Below are 12,514 nucleotides of genomic sequence, written 5' to 3'. Positions count from 1 at the left end.
TTTTCATAACATGTTAAGTTCAAGCTTACACGGGTATGCAGACCCCCGTGTTCTGAATTCTACGCTGTTTAATTCCGTTTTCTCGTAGTTCCACTCAAACTTCTCATGTCACACATGACAACGTTCTTTGATCCTTTTTGTAGATGCTGATTAATGTTACTGATTTTATGCCCCACTGCCGTAGTCCGTTTCTGATGGCTTCTACCCTGTTTCTGATTACTTCATATTTTTCATATGTCGTGACACATTGTTTCAGTAAATGATAAAGTAATTTGGGGTCTAATGTAACGAGCAAATACTATACTTCGTGCACAAACTCTAAAGCTAGTTGTGTATGTGTACAAGACAGTTTTTCTCAGTGAGCTTCTGCAAGTAATACCATGTAATGACACCGAGAGACAACTTTCCGACAGTGTCAGAGAGTGGGGCAGGACCTCAAATAACCGTGCTCTGCTCGGCAGCGTCCATCTGTTGCCATAGCTCTCAGGCAACAATAAAAAGCCGGATAAGTGCGAGTAGGACTCCCGCGCCAATGGTTCCGTACAAAATTATGTATATGATTAGTTAGTCCATCCCGGGAATCGACAATCTCGACGATATTGCGTGTTATCGATATAAATGTAACAGAATTCGAAACAAGAACAGCTGCCAACATGAGTGAAATAGAACTAGATACCCTCGGAGTAGTGAAGTAACTTAAATCACTTTACAAAAGCAAGTGTTCCGGTCCAGACTGTATACCAGTTATGTTCCTTTCACAGTATGCTGTTACAATAGCTCCATACTTAACAATAATATACAACCGTTCGCTCGACGAAAGAACCATACCCAAAGACTGGAAAGTGGGACAGGTCACACCAGTATTCCCATCATATTAACTACAGATTATCAATTTTGGAATATTTTCCTTTGCTCGTGTGAAATCTTGCTTCCTGCCTAATTCCATGATTCTAGGTCAACGTGAAGTATCCTATAGGTTTTGTCTGAGTGACTTTTCGAGTATCAAATATGTGATTGCACTAAGTTACAAGCTTCAATTCTTTACACCAACAAGAGAGCAATGACCTTAGTAAATGGCATGAGTTTTACTCGATACGTCTACTCGTTCCGTATAAAATGGGTTTTTAACAGTCAGACAGACAGTTAAACAGACAAACGGGGCAACAAAGTGATCCTTAGGGTTCCATTTACACAGACTTCTGTACGGAACCCTGAAAACTATATCGGTATTTTCGGGAGAGCTGTCATACTGCATCCTTAATTTGTGTTGTATTTAACAATTTCTCAAACATCACATCTTGTTAATGTATTTTGCTGTACTCATGCACAAATTAATTGGAAGTAATCTCGAAATTGCGTGTTTCGAGCCATAATTTGTGGACGTAGCATGTTTCTGAGTGAAGAAATCGCCCGTTTTAGCTGTTACGTGAACAGCACGAGCAGCTAGGCTACTTACAAAGTTCCGGACTCAAGAAATGTATTACAGCAAAAAACGTATAACAACGTGGTAGGCTATATAGAATTAATAAATGAAAAAATAATTTTTTTTTCTTTTCAAGAAGACTCCATCCTATGTTAATGTGATTGCGCGTTGTCCATTGTGCCACATACAAGTAGATACTACAACTAACCGCTCTACAAACGTATACCGCAGTATCGGGACAGTTGATAACGCTGCCACAATGGATAATCACCTGATGTGAATGTCAGCTATGTGTCAGCAAAACGAAAAGTAGTGAAGATAGTTAGCCAGAATGAGATTTTCATTCTGCAGCGAAGTGTTCGCTGATCTGAAACTTTCTGGCAGATTAAAACTGTGTGCCGGACCGAGACTCGAACTCAGGACCTTTGCCTTTCGCGGGCAAGTGCTCTACGATCTGAGCTACCCAAGCACGACTCACGACCCGTCCTCACAGCTTCAATTCTGCCAGTACCTCGTCTGCTACCTTCCAAACTTGCCCGCGAAATGCGAAGGTCCGGAGTTCGAGTCTCGGTTCGGCACGTCCGGAGTTCGAGTCTCGGTCCGGCACACAGTTTTAGTTTGCCAGGAAGTTTCAGTGAAGGTAGTTGCCAGGGTATGAGCTTAGGAAGAAGTAGTGCCTTTAATTGATTTGTATGAGGAAGGGCCAGCTTTATGGAATGTATAGTTACTGGACTATAGAAACCGAGGCGAGAAGCAAAATTTGTTAGCTGAATTGATTACTATTTTTAACATCCCCAAAGAACAAATTTACCAGAATATCCACAATTTAAAGAATAAGGCAAAGTGATTTTCTAATACGCACTAATTAACACAGAGCAACAAGGGAAGTTATGTTTGAAAGCAATCGTTTTAGAACTCGGAAAATTGCCATTTAACTTCAAGTAATACGTCTTGAGCCGTGCGCCCTCCATATGGGGCTGCTCACTTATATCGACAGCAGTCAGTCACGGCGAATATCTATGTGTGGAGGATGTGCTTCCTCTAGGGGGCAGGGAGGAGGCGGCGCCGAGCTGCAATATATGGACGTGTAGGACGTACTTGTGAAGTCTTCTCTTATCGGCGGAAGAGTCCACTGATGCCGAGAACCTGTGGACACTTCCGTGGGCTGAACATTGCGTGAAGTTGGCAGCCTGGTTTAGGGGGTGTGTTACAGGCACCGAGATACCGATAGGAATTCGTACTTTGAGCCACTCAACCATTTCAATGAAGCATAGCTGACTTGGGGAATTCGTCTCACCTCAGGACTGTGGACTTTATGGTGAGCGCTCATGTCCAGCTTAAGGCAGCAATTTCGAACCTGTTAAACAACTATTGCGGTCCCGGGTATCATGGTTACATTTCTAACGCGGAAGTGATTTTCCTGGGGCTAGCTTGAAATACTGTGGGGTGTGTATATGTTAGTTTGATTTTGTACTGGGCTACCTCTATTTGATTTGAGGCGAACATAAGCTAAATCATTAAATTTACTATTGGCAGTTTTAGCATTCTTTTGTCATACTGCTGAGTAGTGTGGCTTGATAGTGCCTGTGCAAGTTCCGCGTTTTTATATTGTCTAGGGGGCTGCAAACTCAAGTAATTGCTTCTAAACTTTCTTGACGTTTGTTTCTCCTGTGCCCGCCAATCTTGTCCCACTCAATGGTGCATTGTTTTATTATTTCAGTAGCACTAGGATTAATGCAGTTTCTGTATTATAGGGGAACTAATTGTCATTTCATAATTGTTATTGTACTCAATTCAAGAAGGACCCCAGAAATGGGCCTTTCTGTATTGTTCTCTGTGCCTCTGATTGGAACAAAGTTCACAGTTCTAAAATAAAATAAAAAATAGTAAAAGGCAGTCCTTTGTATGCCAAAGGACAGAGGCATCTTTTGTCTTTTTGGTAAGCTAATTTCATGTATGCACTTTACTTTAAGTTGTTCACTGTTCTACTGCTTTCGGGTGTGTTCTCCTCTTACGCTATCATTGCACTGCGTTTTTGTCTCCCCATGTTGCCCCAGCGGGCTTAGGCTGATGCATTTCGTGTATGTATAACTGCATATAGACAGCCATTAACAGTTTTAACAGTTAATCCCTCTATTGAGCATTAACTTGATTTAGTTTTCTCAAGGCGGTTCTGTTTTAATTTCACTGTCGTGCTGACAGGTGATCCTTGTTGTATTATATAGAAGTGCTCATAGTTAATTTTACAACTTTTTAATAATCTGAATAATTCATATTATGCTTAATTATTAACGGCTGTTGATGTCAAATCCTTTTGCTAAAGCTGTTTGTGAAAATCTTTGCTAGCACCATCGGGAAGTGGCTTTTGGTATATTACTGCATTTGCCGACGCCAGAGTAATCACTGCTCTTTGTATGTTTAACATTTTGAGATGTCTCACGTCTTTCAAACATTCTGATTGGCCGTCGGAATTCAATCGTGTTAAAAAATTGTAGCCTATCCACTGGCAATATCGTATTTGGTTTAACATTATAAACTTATTTTTGATGGGCACTTCTGTTTTCTACGAAACTGTAACAGCCTGCTTGGGCCGAGGCCGCTAATTTACTTGTTCAGAGCATTATCATTATTAATAAAAGTTTCTCTGGCTTCCAGTCGCGTCAAGTGGTTTAAAATCCATGAGCTATTTGCCGAGTACTCCTCGGCCATGGTCAAGTGGTGACTGTCTTCTAGTCGCTGCTGCCGTCCTTATATAGCCGCGCTACCTTTCGTGACGTCATTGGTACCCGCTCCGGCACCATATATGGTGATGTTTGCTTTAGGCGCCCACCGCGTCCGCTTCAGCCTTCCGATGGTCGGTTCCCAAGCTGTGTTAAACTGCACGCCGCCGTCTTTATTGAGCGTATTGTCACAAATTTTTATTTCGATCACTTCTTTTATTATGCTATCACAAAAACTGTTAGTATTTGTGGTAGTAGATGTCTCGTTCGAATGCAATACGATGACCGTTTTCTCAAAGATGGCTCTGAGCACTATGGGACTTAACATCTGAGGTCATAAGTCCCCTAGAACTTAGAACTACTTAAACCTAACTAACCTACAGACATCACACACATCCATGCCCGAGGCAGGATTCGAACCTGCGACCGTAGCGGTCGCGCTGTTCCAGACTGTAGCGCCTAGAACCGCTCGGCCACACCTGCCGGCGACGGCTGTTGATGCTCTGCTACCACTGATTTCCTGGTACCGTAGACGAAACAACTCTCGTATTCTAGACATCTCTCGTGTTCTACACAACCGCCAGATTTCGCAAGCTACCTTTCCGAAAATACGTAATCAGAAAGACTCCGAGGAGGACTCGAAGAAGTTTGCTATCTTACCGTTCTGTGGCTCAATAACAGGAAAGATAAGCCAGCTCCTAAACAGGCATAAAATCGATTCTGTCTTCAGGGCTCCAGCAAAAATTTTTCAGCTCTTGAGGCCTACGAAAGACGGCGTAGGCCTCAGAACCTCAGGAGTATATAAAATACCATGTGGGTGTGGACAGTTCTATATCGGACAGACTGTGCGTACCATTGAACTACGCTGTGTAGCAATCGAAATATTTTAAAAACGACTTTGATCCACTGTTTCGCCCCTTAAGGGTGGAATTCCGAACAATCCCTTCTTAAACAATGCTTACAATGTAAGATAACAGCCTCTTCAAATATCAAGTTTTTATCCATAGGTGTTTAGTGCTATCAGTAGTCAATGAATCAGTCTGGCCCTATCCCACCCCCTTAGGGGCTGAATTTCCAAAAAACAGTGAAACACGTATTTTTTATTTCTTACCGAGAAGCCAAATACCAATTTTCTAACATATAACTTTAAAAAGAGCTCAGAAATAAACTTTTCATAAAACGTTTCATCCGTTATTTCACCCCTTAAAGTGAAATTTATAAGAACATTGAAATGCGTATTTTTTTCTATTTCTAACAGAGAAGCCAGCTACAAATTTTCATTGACGTAACTTGAAAAATGTTTGCATCAGGAAATATTTCCATAAAAATTTTCAAGCCCTGTTTCACTCTGACAGAGATTGAATTTTCCAAAACAGTGAAAGACTTATTTATTTATTTCTGACGCAGAAGCCAAATTCAAATTTTATTAGATTTAACTTTAAAAATACTTTCATAGTAGAACAGTTTCATAAAACATTGCATCCCTTATTTCACCCTCTTAGAGGTTGAATTTTCAACCGAGAATTTTCTAACCGAGAAATCTAACAGCAATTTTCATAGATGTAGCTTTAAATATACTTTAGTTCTTCAACAAGATTTTATTTAAAAAAATTCACCCAATATTTTCCCTCCAGAGGGGGGCGGGGGGGGGGGGGAGGAGTTGCCGAAACACGTATTTCTTTATTTCTACCGAGAAAACAGATACCAATTTTCGTAGGTGTAGCTTCAAAATTGTCTCAATAGCGACATTTTTCAAAAAAATTCCATCCATATTTCACCCTACCACGAGTGAAATTTCAAAAAATTCCATCTTCAACGACGCCTTCAGTATCAGATCAACACAGTTTGCAAATTTAAAGTTTCCGTTCTTAGTGGTTTGACTGGGCGATGATAAGTCAGTGAGTCAGTCAACTGGGACATTGGATTTTGTGTGTGTTAAAGAACAGACCTTTTGGAAGTTACGTTATTTCGTCTAACTGTTATTTTACCTAATATTAAAAAGATGAAAAGTAAATGATGCTAGAAATTTTAGTGTCACAAACAATCTCTCTTTAATAGTAACGGATTTACACATATTAGTGTCTTGCTTGTCAGTTTTGGATATAGTTATAAGGAGCCTTTCATCCATTTCCATCGCTGTCATTCTCGTAAAATTTCGATATTTTTGTGGTTTTCCATCACAAGCTCTGCAGCGAGATTGTTGCATGCTGAAACATGATTGAACCACGTAATCAATTCCCTTATACAACACGAACATGGTCGTTTACGTTTTTATTTTGCCACTAGAAACATTAAAGGTGCTGCTGTAGCTTGATGCTCTTCCATCATAAACTCTTCCCTCACGCAATCGGCGAGAGTGATATCTCAGCTCTCACAGAAACGCTCACCCCACTGTACGTAAAAGCTTCCGACAACTTATCTCGGAAGACTTTCAGACACTTAACAGAAAGCACTTGCGAGTGCCAATCAGACAGTAACTGTCAGCGAGCATTTGTCCCTTTTGTAAAACATTCTGTTGTTAATACTGATATTGTCTGAGGGCATCGAAGTGTCTGATATCAAAAAGCTCTTGCATGTATTCCAGCTCCATACAGTTTCGGCTATTTTCCATTAAGGGGCAATCAAATGCAAACGAGACAGATAGAAAAAAACTGTTTATTATTTCCTAATCGCAATAACTGTTATTACATTTACCCCATTGCGAGACAATACGATCAGTGCCTACGTGAAAAAATGTTCGTGGTGGCTCACGGTAGTAGTATCTTTGTTCCAAGGCGTGCAACGTATCATGCGAGGCAAATCGACGGACACGTTTGGACTTGAAGGTGAGCTATAGATTTAGCTGTAAGTTAATTACGGAACCGTGTTCCAGAAAATAAAAAACGGGCCGTTGCAATCACAGGCAAAGATCATCATGACTTTCCCGGAGCAGCTCTCGTGCCTGTTGTTTCGACTACAACATGGAAGTCTTACAGAGAAGACCTTAAACATCCTCCGTGCAGTCCCCATCTCTCCCCAAGCGACTTCCACATGTTTGGAGCCCTGAATAAGGACGTTCGTGGCTGTCGACTTCCTTTTGACGACGAAGTGCACAGCTAGGTACAAGCATGATTCCCTGAAAACCGCAAAAATTTTTCCACGAAGGCATTTACCGTCTACATAGGTCCATTCTCCACTCCTAAGAGTGGAGCGGGCTGTTCGAGATCCGCACTATTGAAGAGTCGCAGACAAGTTGATTGTGGGAAAGATGAGGGATTCCAATTGGGAATAAATGGGAGTTTCCGTGACACCATGCGCCACCTAAGACCTAGGCGGAAACCGAGGGATAGGGAACTTACTCGTCCGTTGAGAACGATGTCCCAGTCAAATACTGATGGGTGTGTGCGAATAATGTATTTATATTGCAGTGATTCAGCCAAACATTAATTGGTGTATATGAGCAGTGTATATGTGCTGTAGAGATGTGTAATTGTCACTGTACAAAGTGAAGAGTTGCATTTGTATCATTTTCATTTGACTGTTCTTTATATAATGACAGAGTATTTTATCTGTGTGTGTGTGTGTGTGTGTGTGTGTGTGTGTGTGTGTGTTAGAGAGAGAGAGAGAGAGAGAGAGAGAGAGAGAAAGAGAAAGAAAAAGAGAGAGCGAGTTTTGTTATTGCAAATGTAACTGATGTACTACGGTTACTGTTAATTATTTTCTTAAGGAAATGCTAACAGTGTTACCCCGTCTTTGTTGACTTCAGTTTGTGCGAATTTTGTTTTGCACACGATGTAACAATAAAGATGGAGGATGGTCAATAAAATCTGTATCGCAAATTTGCCTTACCGGGTGATGCAATGCAATCGAGAAGGATCTTTGTTGTGTTCACGATGCTGCTGTCTCTTGGAGACCACTGGACCACAAAAAATGGCTGTGGGTAGCACATAAACTAGCAAATAGATTACAAAATTTCAAATAACCTCCAAGTGGCTGTTCCAGCACGTCGTTCCGTGGCTAAAAACACTGCAAAAACTTGAAACGTTTCTAAATAGGGTGCAGGACGGGATATGTCGTGTTAGTAAATATAGCACATAAAGATTTTGCAGTTTCAACGATGATGTCTGTATGACTATTTTCCAAATTGCGGATCACCGTTTATTAACTCAGACTAAATAATCCAAAGCTTACCCCATCACACTGTTTAGTCTTTCAAGACAGTTCATATTTCAGTGCACTGAACAATATCGGCCATCCTCAAGTCGTAATCAGTCAGCTACAGGACAACACTTGGAGGGCAGGGTCGCTTCATGGACGACGGGGCATCTGATGTTGGCTTCGTCCAGGAGTGGATGCTTCCCGGAGTTGCCGGAGACACCGCCTGAACCTGAAGTGCACGTCTGGAAATGCGAATAACGGTCAGCAAGCTGACAATACAGGTGAGCGGCCCCGTGTCAAATGAGCTTGGGACGGCGAGTGCAGTGTGGCGGTCCGCAGCTGATCGGGCGGCATCGGAGCTGACGAAGGATGTCTCTCGGCTCCAACAGGAATTTTTGTTTCAGCACATGCCCATGTTACCCACACCCACAGTCGCATACCACATTCCTAACCGCACCTGCCACGGTGTGTGACTGTGTTGCTCTTGGTTTGTACACAGCAGCGCTTGCAGTCACAGTGGAGGGAGGCGGGAGAAAGGGCTAACACATCGGTCAACCAGCTACCTCAGCATGTTGTTTGTGTGTTTAGTACACGCCATTCATATGGTTATACATCTATAGCAAAAATGACCGAATCCATCAATATTTGGAACGTTTTAAATGTTGTGACACCCACGTTAAGAAGGCTTTATTCGACGGAAGACGGTGTAGAACAGGATAATGACACTTACAAAATGTTTTTGATGGATCTGATTATTCAAAAACGTAAATATTCATTTGAATTCTCAACTGAAGTTACAGCGGATAGGACCGTTGATAAAGAAAATGACTTTGTAGACGATAAGGCGATTAACAGTTTTCCAGATTGTAGTACTAGTGCCAATGGCGAAATCAGTACACCTCAAAGAGGTGATGACTGTGAACTTTCAGCAGAAAAGATATCCAATACTATTAGTATGTTAACAAAATTTGCGGAGGAACGTCTTGAACGTATTTAATGTGATTATCATACATCTCCATGTAAAGTTTCGACCCACAGCAAGGAATGCAGAAGTTTGTCAGATTTTTCTTTTAGTAAAGTTCTATAGCAGACTTGGATCCGCCGGAAGAGCGCCACACAAAGGTGTCGATAAGAAGTGAGCACTTGCTTCTGTATGAATGTCTGTTTGCCTTCAGCTGTGCCTGTATAAGGTTTCATTTTTCTAAATATTGATAGCTTTGCCTTCTCGTAAATTTTCCTTCCTTTATGTATCTTTTGTCCGTGGGGAGCCAACCGCGTGGTTGAACATGAGAGTTTGTTGGGCTACCGTCGTCACTAACTGTCCGATCTCATGTTTGTTTTAAAGAATGTTAACTGTTCATGATTGCGTGATGTGATATTGTTGCAACTTGGCCACTATACCTAAAAATTGGGCCTCCACAAACCACGTGGGCACGCGGGTGTACTGCGAAACGTGTACTGTTTCACGAGTCATCAGGCAACAGCAGTTGCATGAATGATTCACACCAGTGCTTTTAGGTGTAGATTATAACGGTGAATGTATCGATACTTTTGTTTAATGTTTTAGGAATTAATGTTATCAGAAATTGTGTACATGCCTCACATCCATATCTTAAGAATAATTGACTCTATCCACAATTTTCTCTTGTATTCCGAGGTTACTTTTTTGCACCAAAGCCACTCACCTCGTAGCTTTCCCGTTAGCACATCCAACTCGTTTGCTTACGCACAGCTCCAGTGATTAGTTTCCCCTTTTATTTTAAAACAAATGCGTTAGATTAGGCCTTATTTTCAGGTGTGTTGCTGGGAGCTGATCTTATGCACAGTGTTCATACATTTTCTATTTTATTTTGAATGTTTGCTCCTCGTGATCAATGCATGGGCAATACTAATAATTACATCGCATCCCCCCCCCCCCCCTATGAGCGATATCACAACGTATGCATTTTTATGACTTTTTGGTCTGTGATCAAATTAATTTATTTTCCGACTCTGCCAAACCTTCGATTAGTTGTATAGTTAGAGTCGGTGGCGACCCTAATCTTAACGTAATAACCCATAGAAACAGGTTAGTTACACGGTGTACGAGAAGAGTGTCGTGCTGTTGGCGCTCGAGGAGAATATCGGTTCCACAATCAAGTGTGCTGTGACTGTGATTCGCATTTAAGTTCTGCTAGCAATTGTAGACTTCTGTGTTTTCCTGGCCACTGTAAAGCGGAGTTGCTTTTGCCTGAAACAAGTTGCAGTCATGGAAGGTGCTATGTTGAATTAGATCTTGGTGGCGTGCTCTTATGCTATTGTTAGGCTATATTTAGGTTGGTTAACTTTTCTCATAATTAGTCTGTGGCCTAGTATTTTTGCCTTCAGTGAAGTAGTATACCTTTCGCCATATTTCAATATGGTGTGGACGTTCTTTATGTGCTGTTATACAATTTATTGCTACTTTTAAGTTTTGGTTTGTAGAATTAGCCTCAGATTTTGGATACCTTCTTTTGTTATTTATGTTTATTTAGGTAACAGTGTCTTGAGCTTGTGCCCAGACGTCTTCTTTTATTATTATTCTTTTACGGCCTTTACAGATTATCTGGGTTCTGTTATTAATAAACAATGTCGGAGAGGTATTTACGGTCCCACAACACCCAGCCACTTATCACTACCACTGATTGCTGCGCCACACCTTCAAGTCACCCACTCCTAAATTAGTAGATACAGCAGAACACGGTGAAATCACGCCGACGCACTCACAATGACGCCACGTTGAAGACTGACAGCTGAAGCACGCAAGGGGCACCTAGCGGCGGAAGTTCGTACCGCTGATCGGGCACAACATTCAACTTCTCTCAAATTTTAGGTAACACCTCGTACTTTGTAGTTAGGCTATACTGTCGGGAGTCCGGTGCAAATACGTACTTGAAGCGACGTTCAACAACGCAAGAGAAGTATACTTTGAACAGAAGTAAGTAATAATACTGCAACAGTTAGTGGCGCGACATTTTTCAACTCAGCCTCCCAGCTGCTTGCCATTATAGTAACATCAGAGCCTGTTTACTGCTCAAGAGTCAGACGATTCAGCCAATTAGCAGGGCAGAGTCTTCGGTTGTAGGTTTGGCTCGCGGGACCCAGTAGCGATACGCGAGCGCTTGGCCGCCCGTGCCGGTGCCGCTGGCTCTGCGGACAGGCCGTGGCGCCCCCGCGCGCCGCCTGCGGTCCTCGTGCGCGCGCTGTTCCGTGCTCCAGGCCCGCCAGCCGCCGCCGCCCGCGTGCGGCGACCACTCCAGGGGGTGGTAGCTGCTGGCGTGCAGGGAGTACTCCTCGCTCCAGCCGTGCCCCGGGTGCGCCTCGCCGCCGTAGCTGTCGTGCGGTGAGTCGTCGCTGAGCCAGGACTCTGTGCGAGGAAACGAGCACTGAACTCGAGCATTTGGACAATGAAAGAAATAAATGTATGGTTATAACCTAGGTTTAAGGGGCTCCGGAAAGGCTCAAAATCATGAAAAGTTCACTTTTTACTTTTTTGCGTTTTCTGAATCTGCAGACTATTACCTTTTAATAGATATATAATTTATTCAATTCCGAAGACTACAACTATTTTTAATTTTTTTTTTGAAATGTGTTCTACACACTGTGGCGCTGTTAAACTGCTGTCAAATGGTGTTATTATTAACGTCCGTGTTCATCAGGTACATTTTAGTGATGTGAGATAAAGTATGTGTTGTGGCTAACCTGTGATGGTTCTATATATATCGCTGCTGTGATTGTCGATTGTTTCATGTTTATTTACTCTGTAGTTATCTCGAAAATATTCGTATTTAATTCTGTTTCTTGAGTCTCTGTTTTGTTGAAGTATAATAATGAGAACTATTATGGAATGGCTATTAGGCAAAATACACAAAGTGTCGACGAAATGAAGAAGGCTGTTTGGGCTCTTTTTTTTTCATACTTCTTCAACCGATGAAAATCCCCAACATAGCTTGTGTCCCAAAGAAGAAGACAGTTGGTGTAAATATAACAAAGGATTGCTAACTGGTGAAGTGTACACTCATAAGCATAGTCTGCCTCATGCAATAATGGAGGTGATAAAACCTATTTTCAGAGACTTAGCAGCACCTGAACTGTCGAAAAGTGTATTCACGGAAAAACTCAAAACCCCAATGAAAGTGTAAATAGTGTTATATGGTCGAGAATCCCCAAGACTGTATTTGTTGGAATAGAAACACTTCACTTTGGTGTGTATGAT

At 41.9% G+C, this 12,514-nt stretch overlaps 1 protein-coding gene across 1 annotated transcript in view; it reads right to left on the bottom strand.

Annotated features, from left to right (window-relative positions):
• Positions 1-8,390: 8,390 nt before the first annotated feature.
• LOC126176151 (uncharacterized) overlaps positions 8,391-12,514 on the bottom strand; it is a 47,155-nt gene continuing 43,031 nt past the window's right edge. The window contains exons 3-4 of the mRNA XM_049923293.1: positions 11,520-11,665; positions 8,391-8,522 (exon numbers count right to left, since the gene is read on the bottom strand). Of these exons, the coding sequence (XP_049779250.1) occupies positions 8,391-8,522; positions 11,520-11,665 (278 nt within the window). The remainder of the gene's footprint in view (positions 8,523-11,519; positions 11,666-12,514) is intronic.

Source organism: Schistocerca cancellata, chromosome 3 (genome assembly GCF_023864275.1).
Source record: "Schistocerca cancellata isolate TAMUIC-IGC-003103 chromosome 3, iqSchCanc2.1, whole genome shotgun sequence".
NCBI lineage: Eukaryota > Metazoa > Arthropoda > Insecta > Orthoptera > Acrididae > Schistocerca > Schistocerca cancellata.
This window is presented reverse-complemented; position numbering and strand designations above follow the sequence as displayed.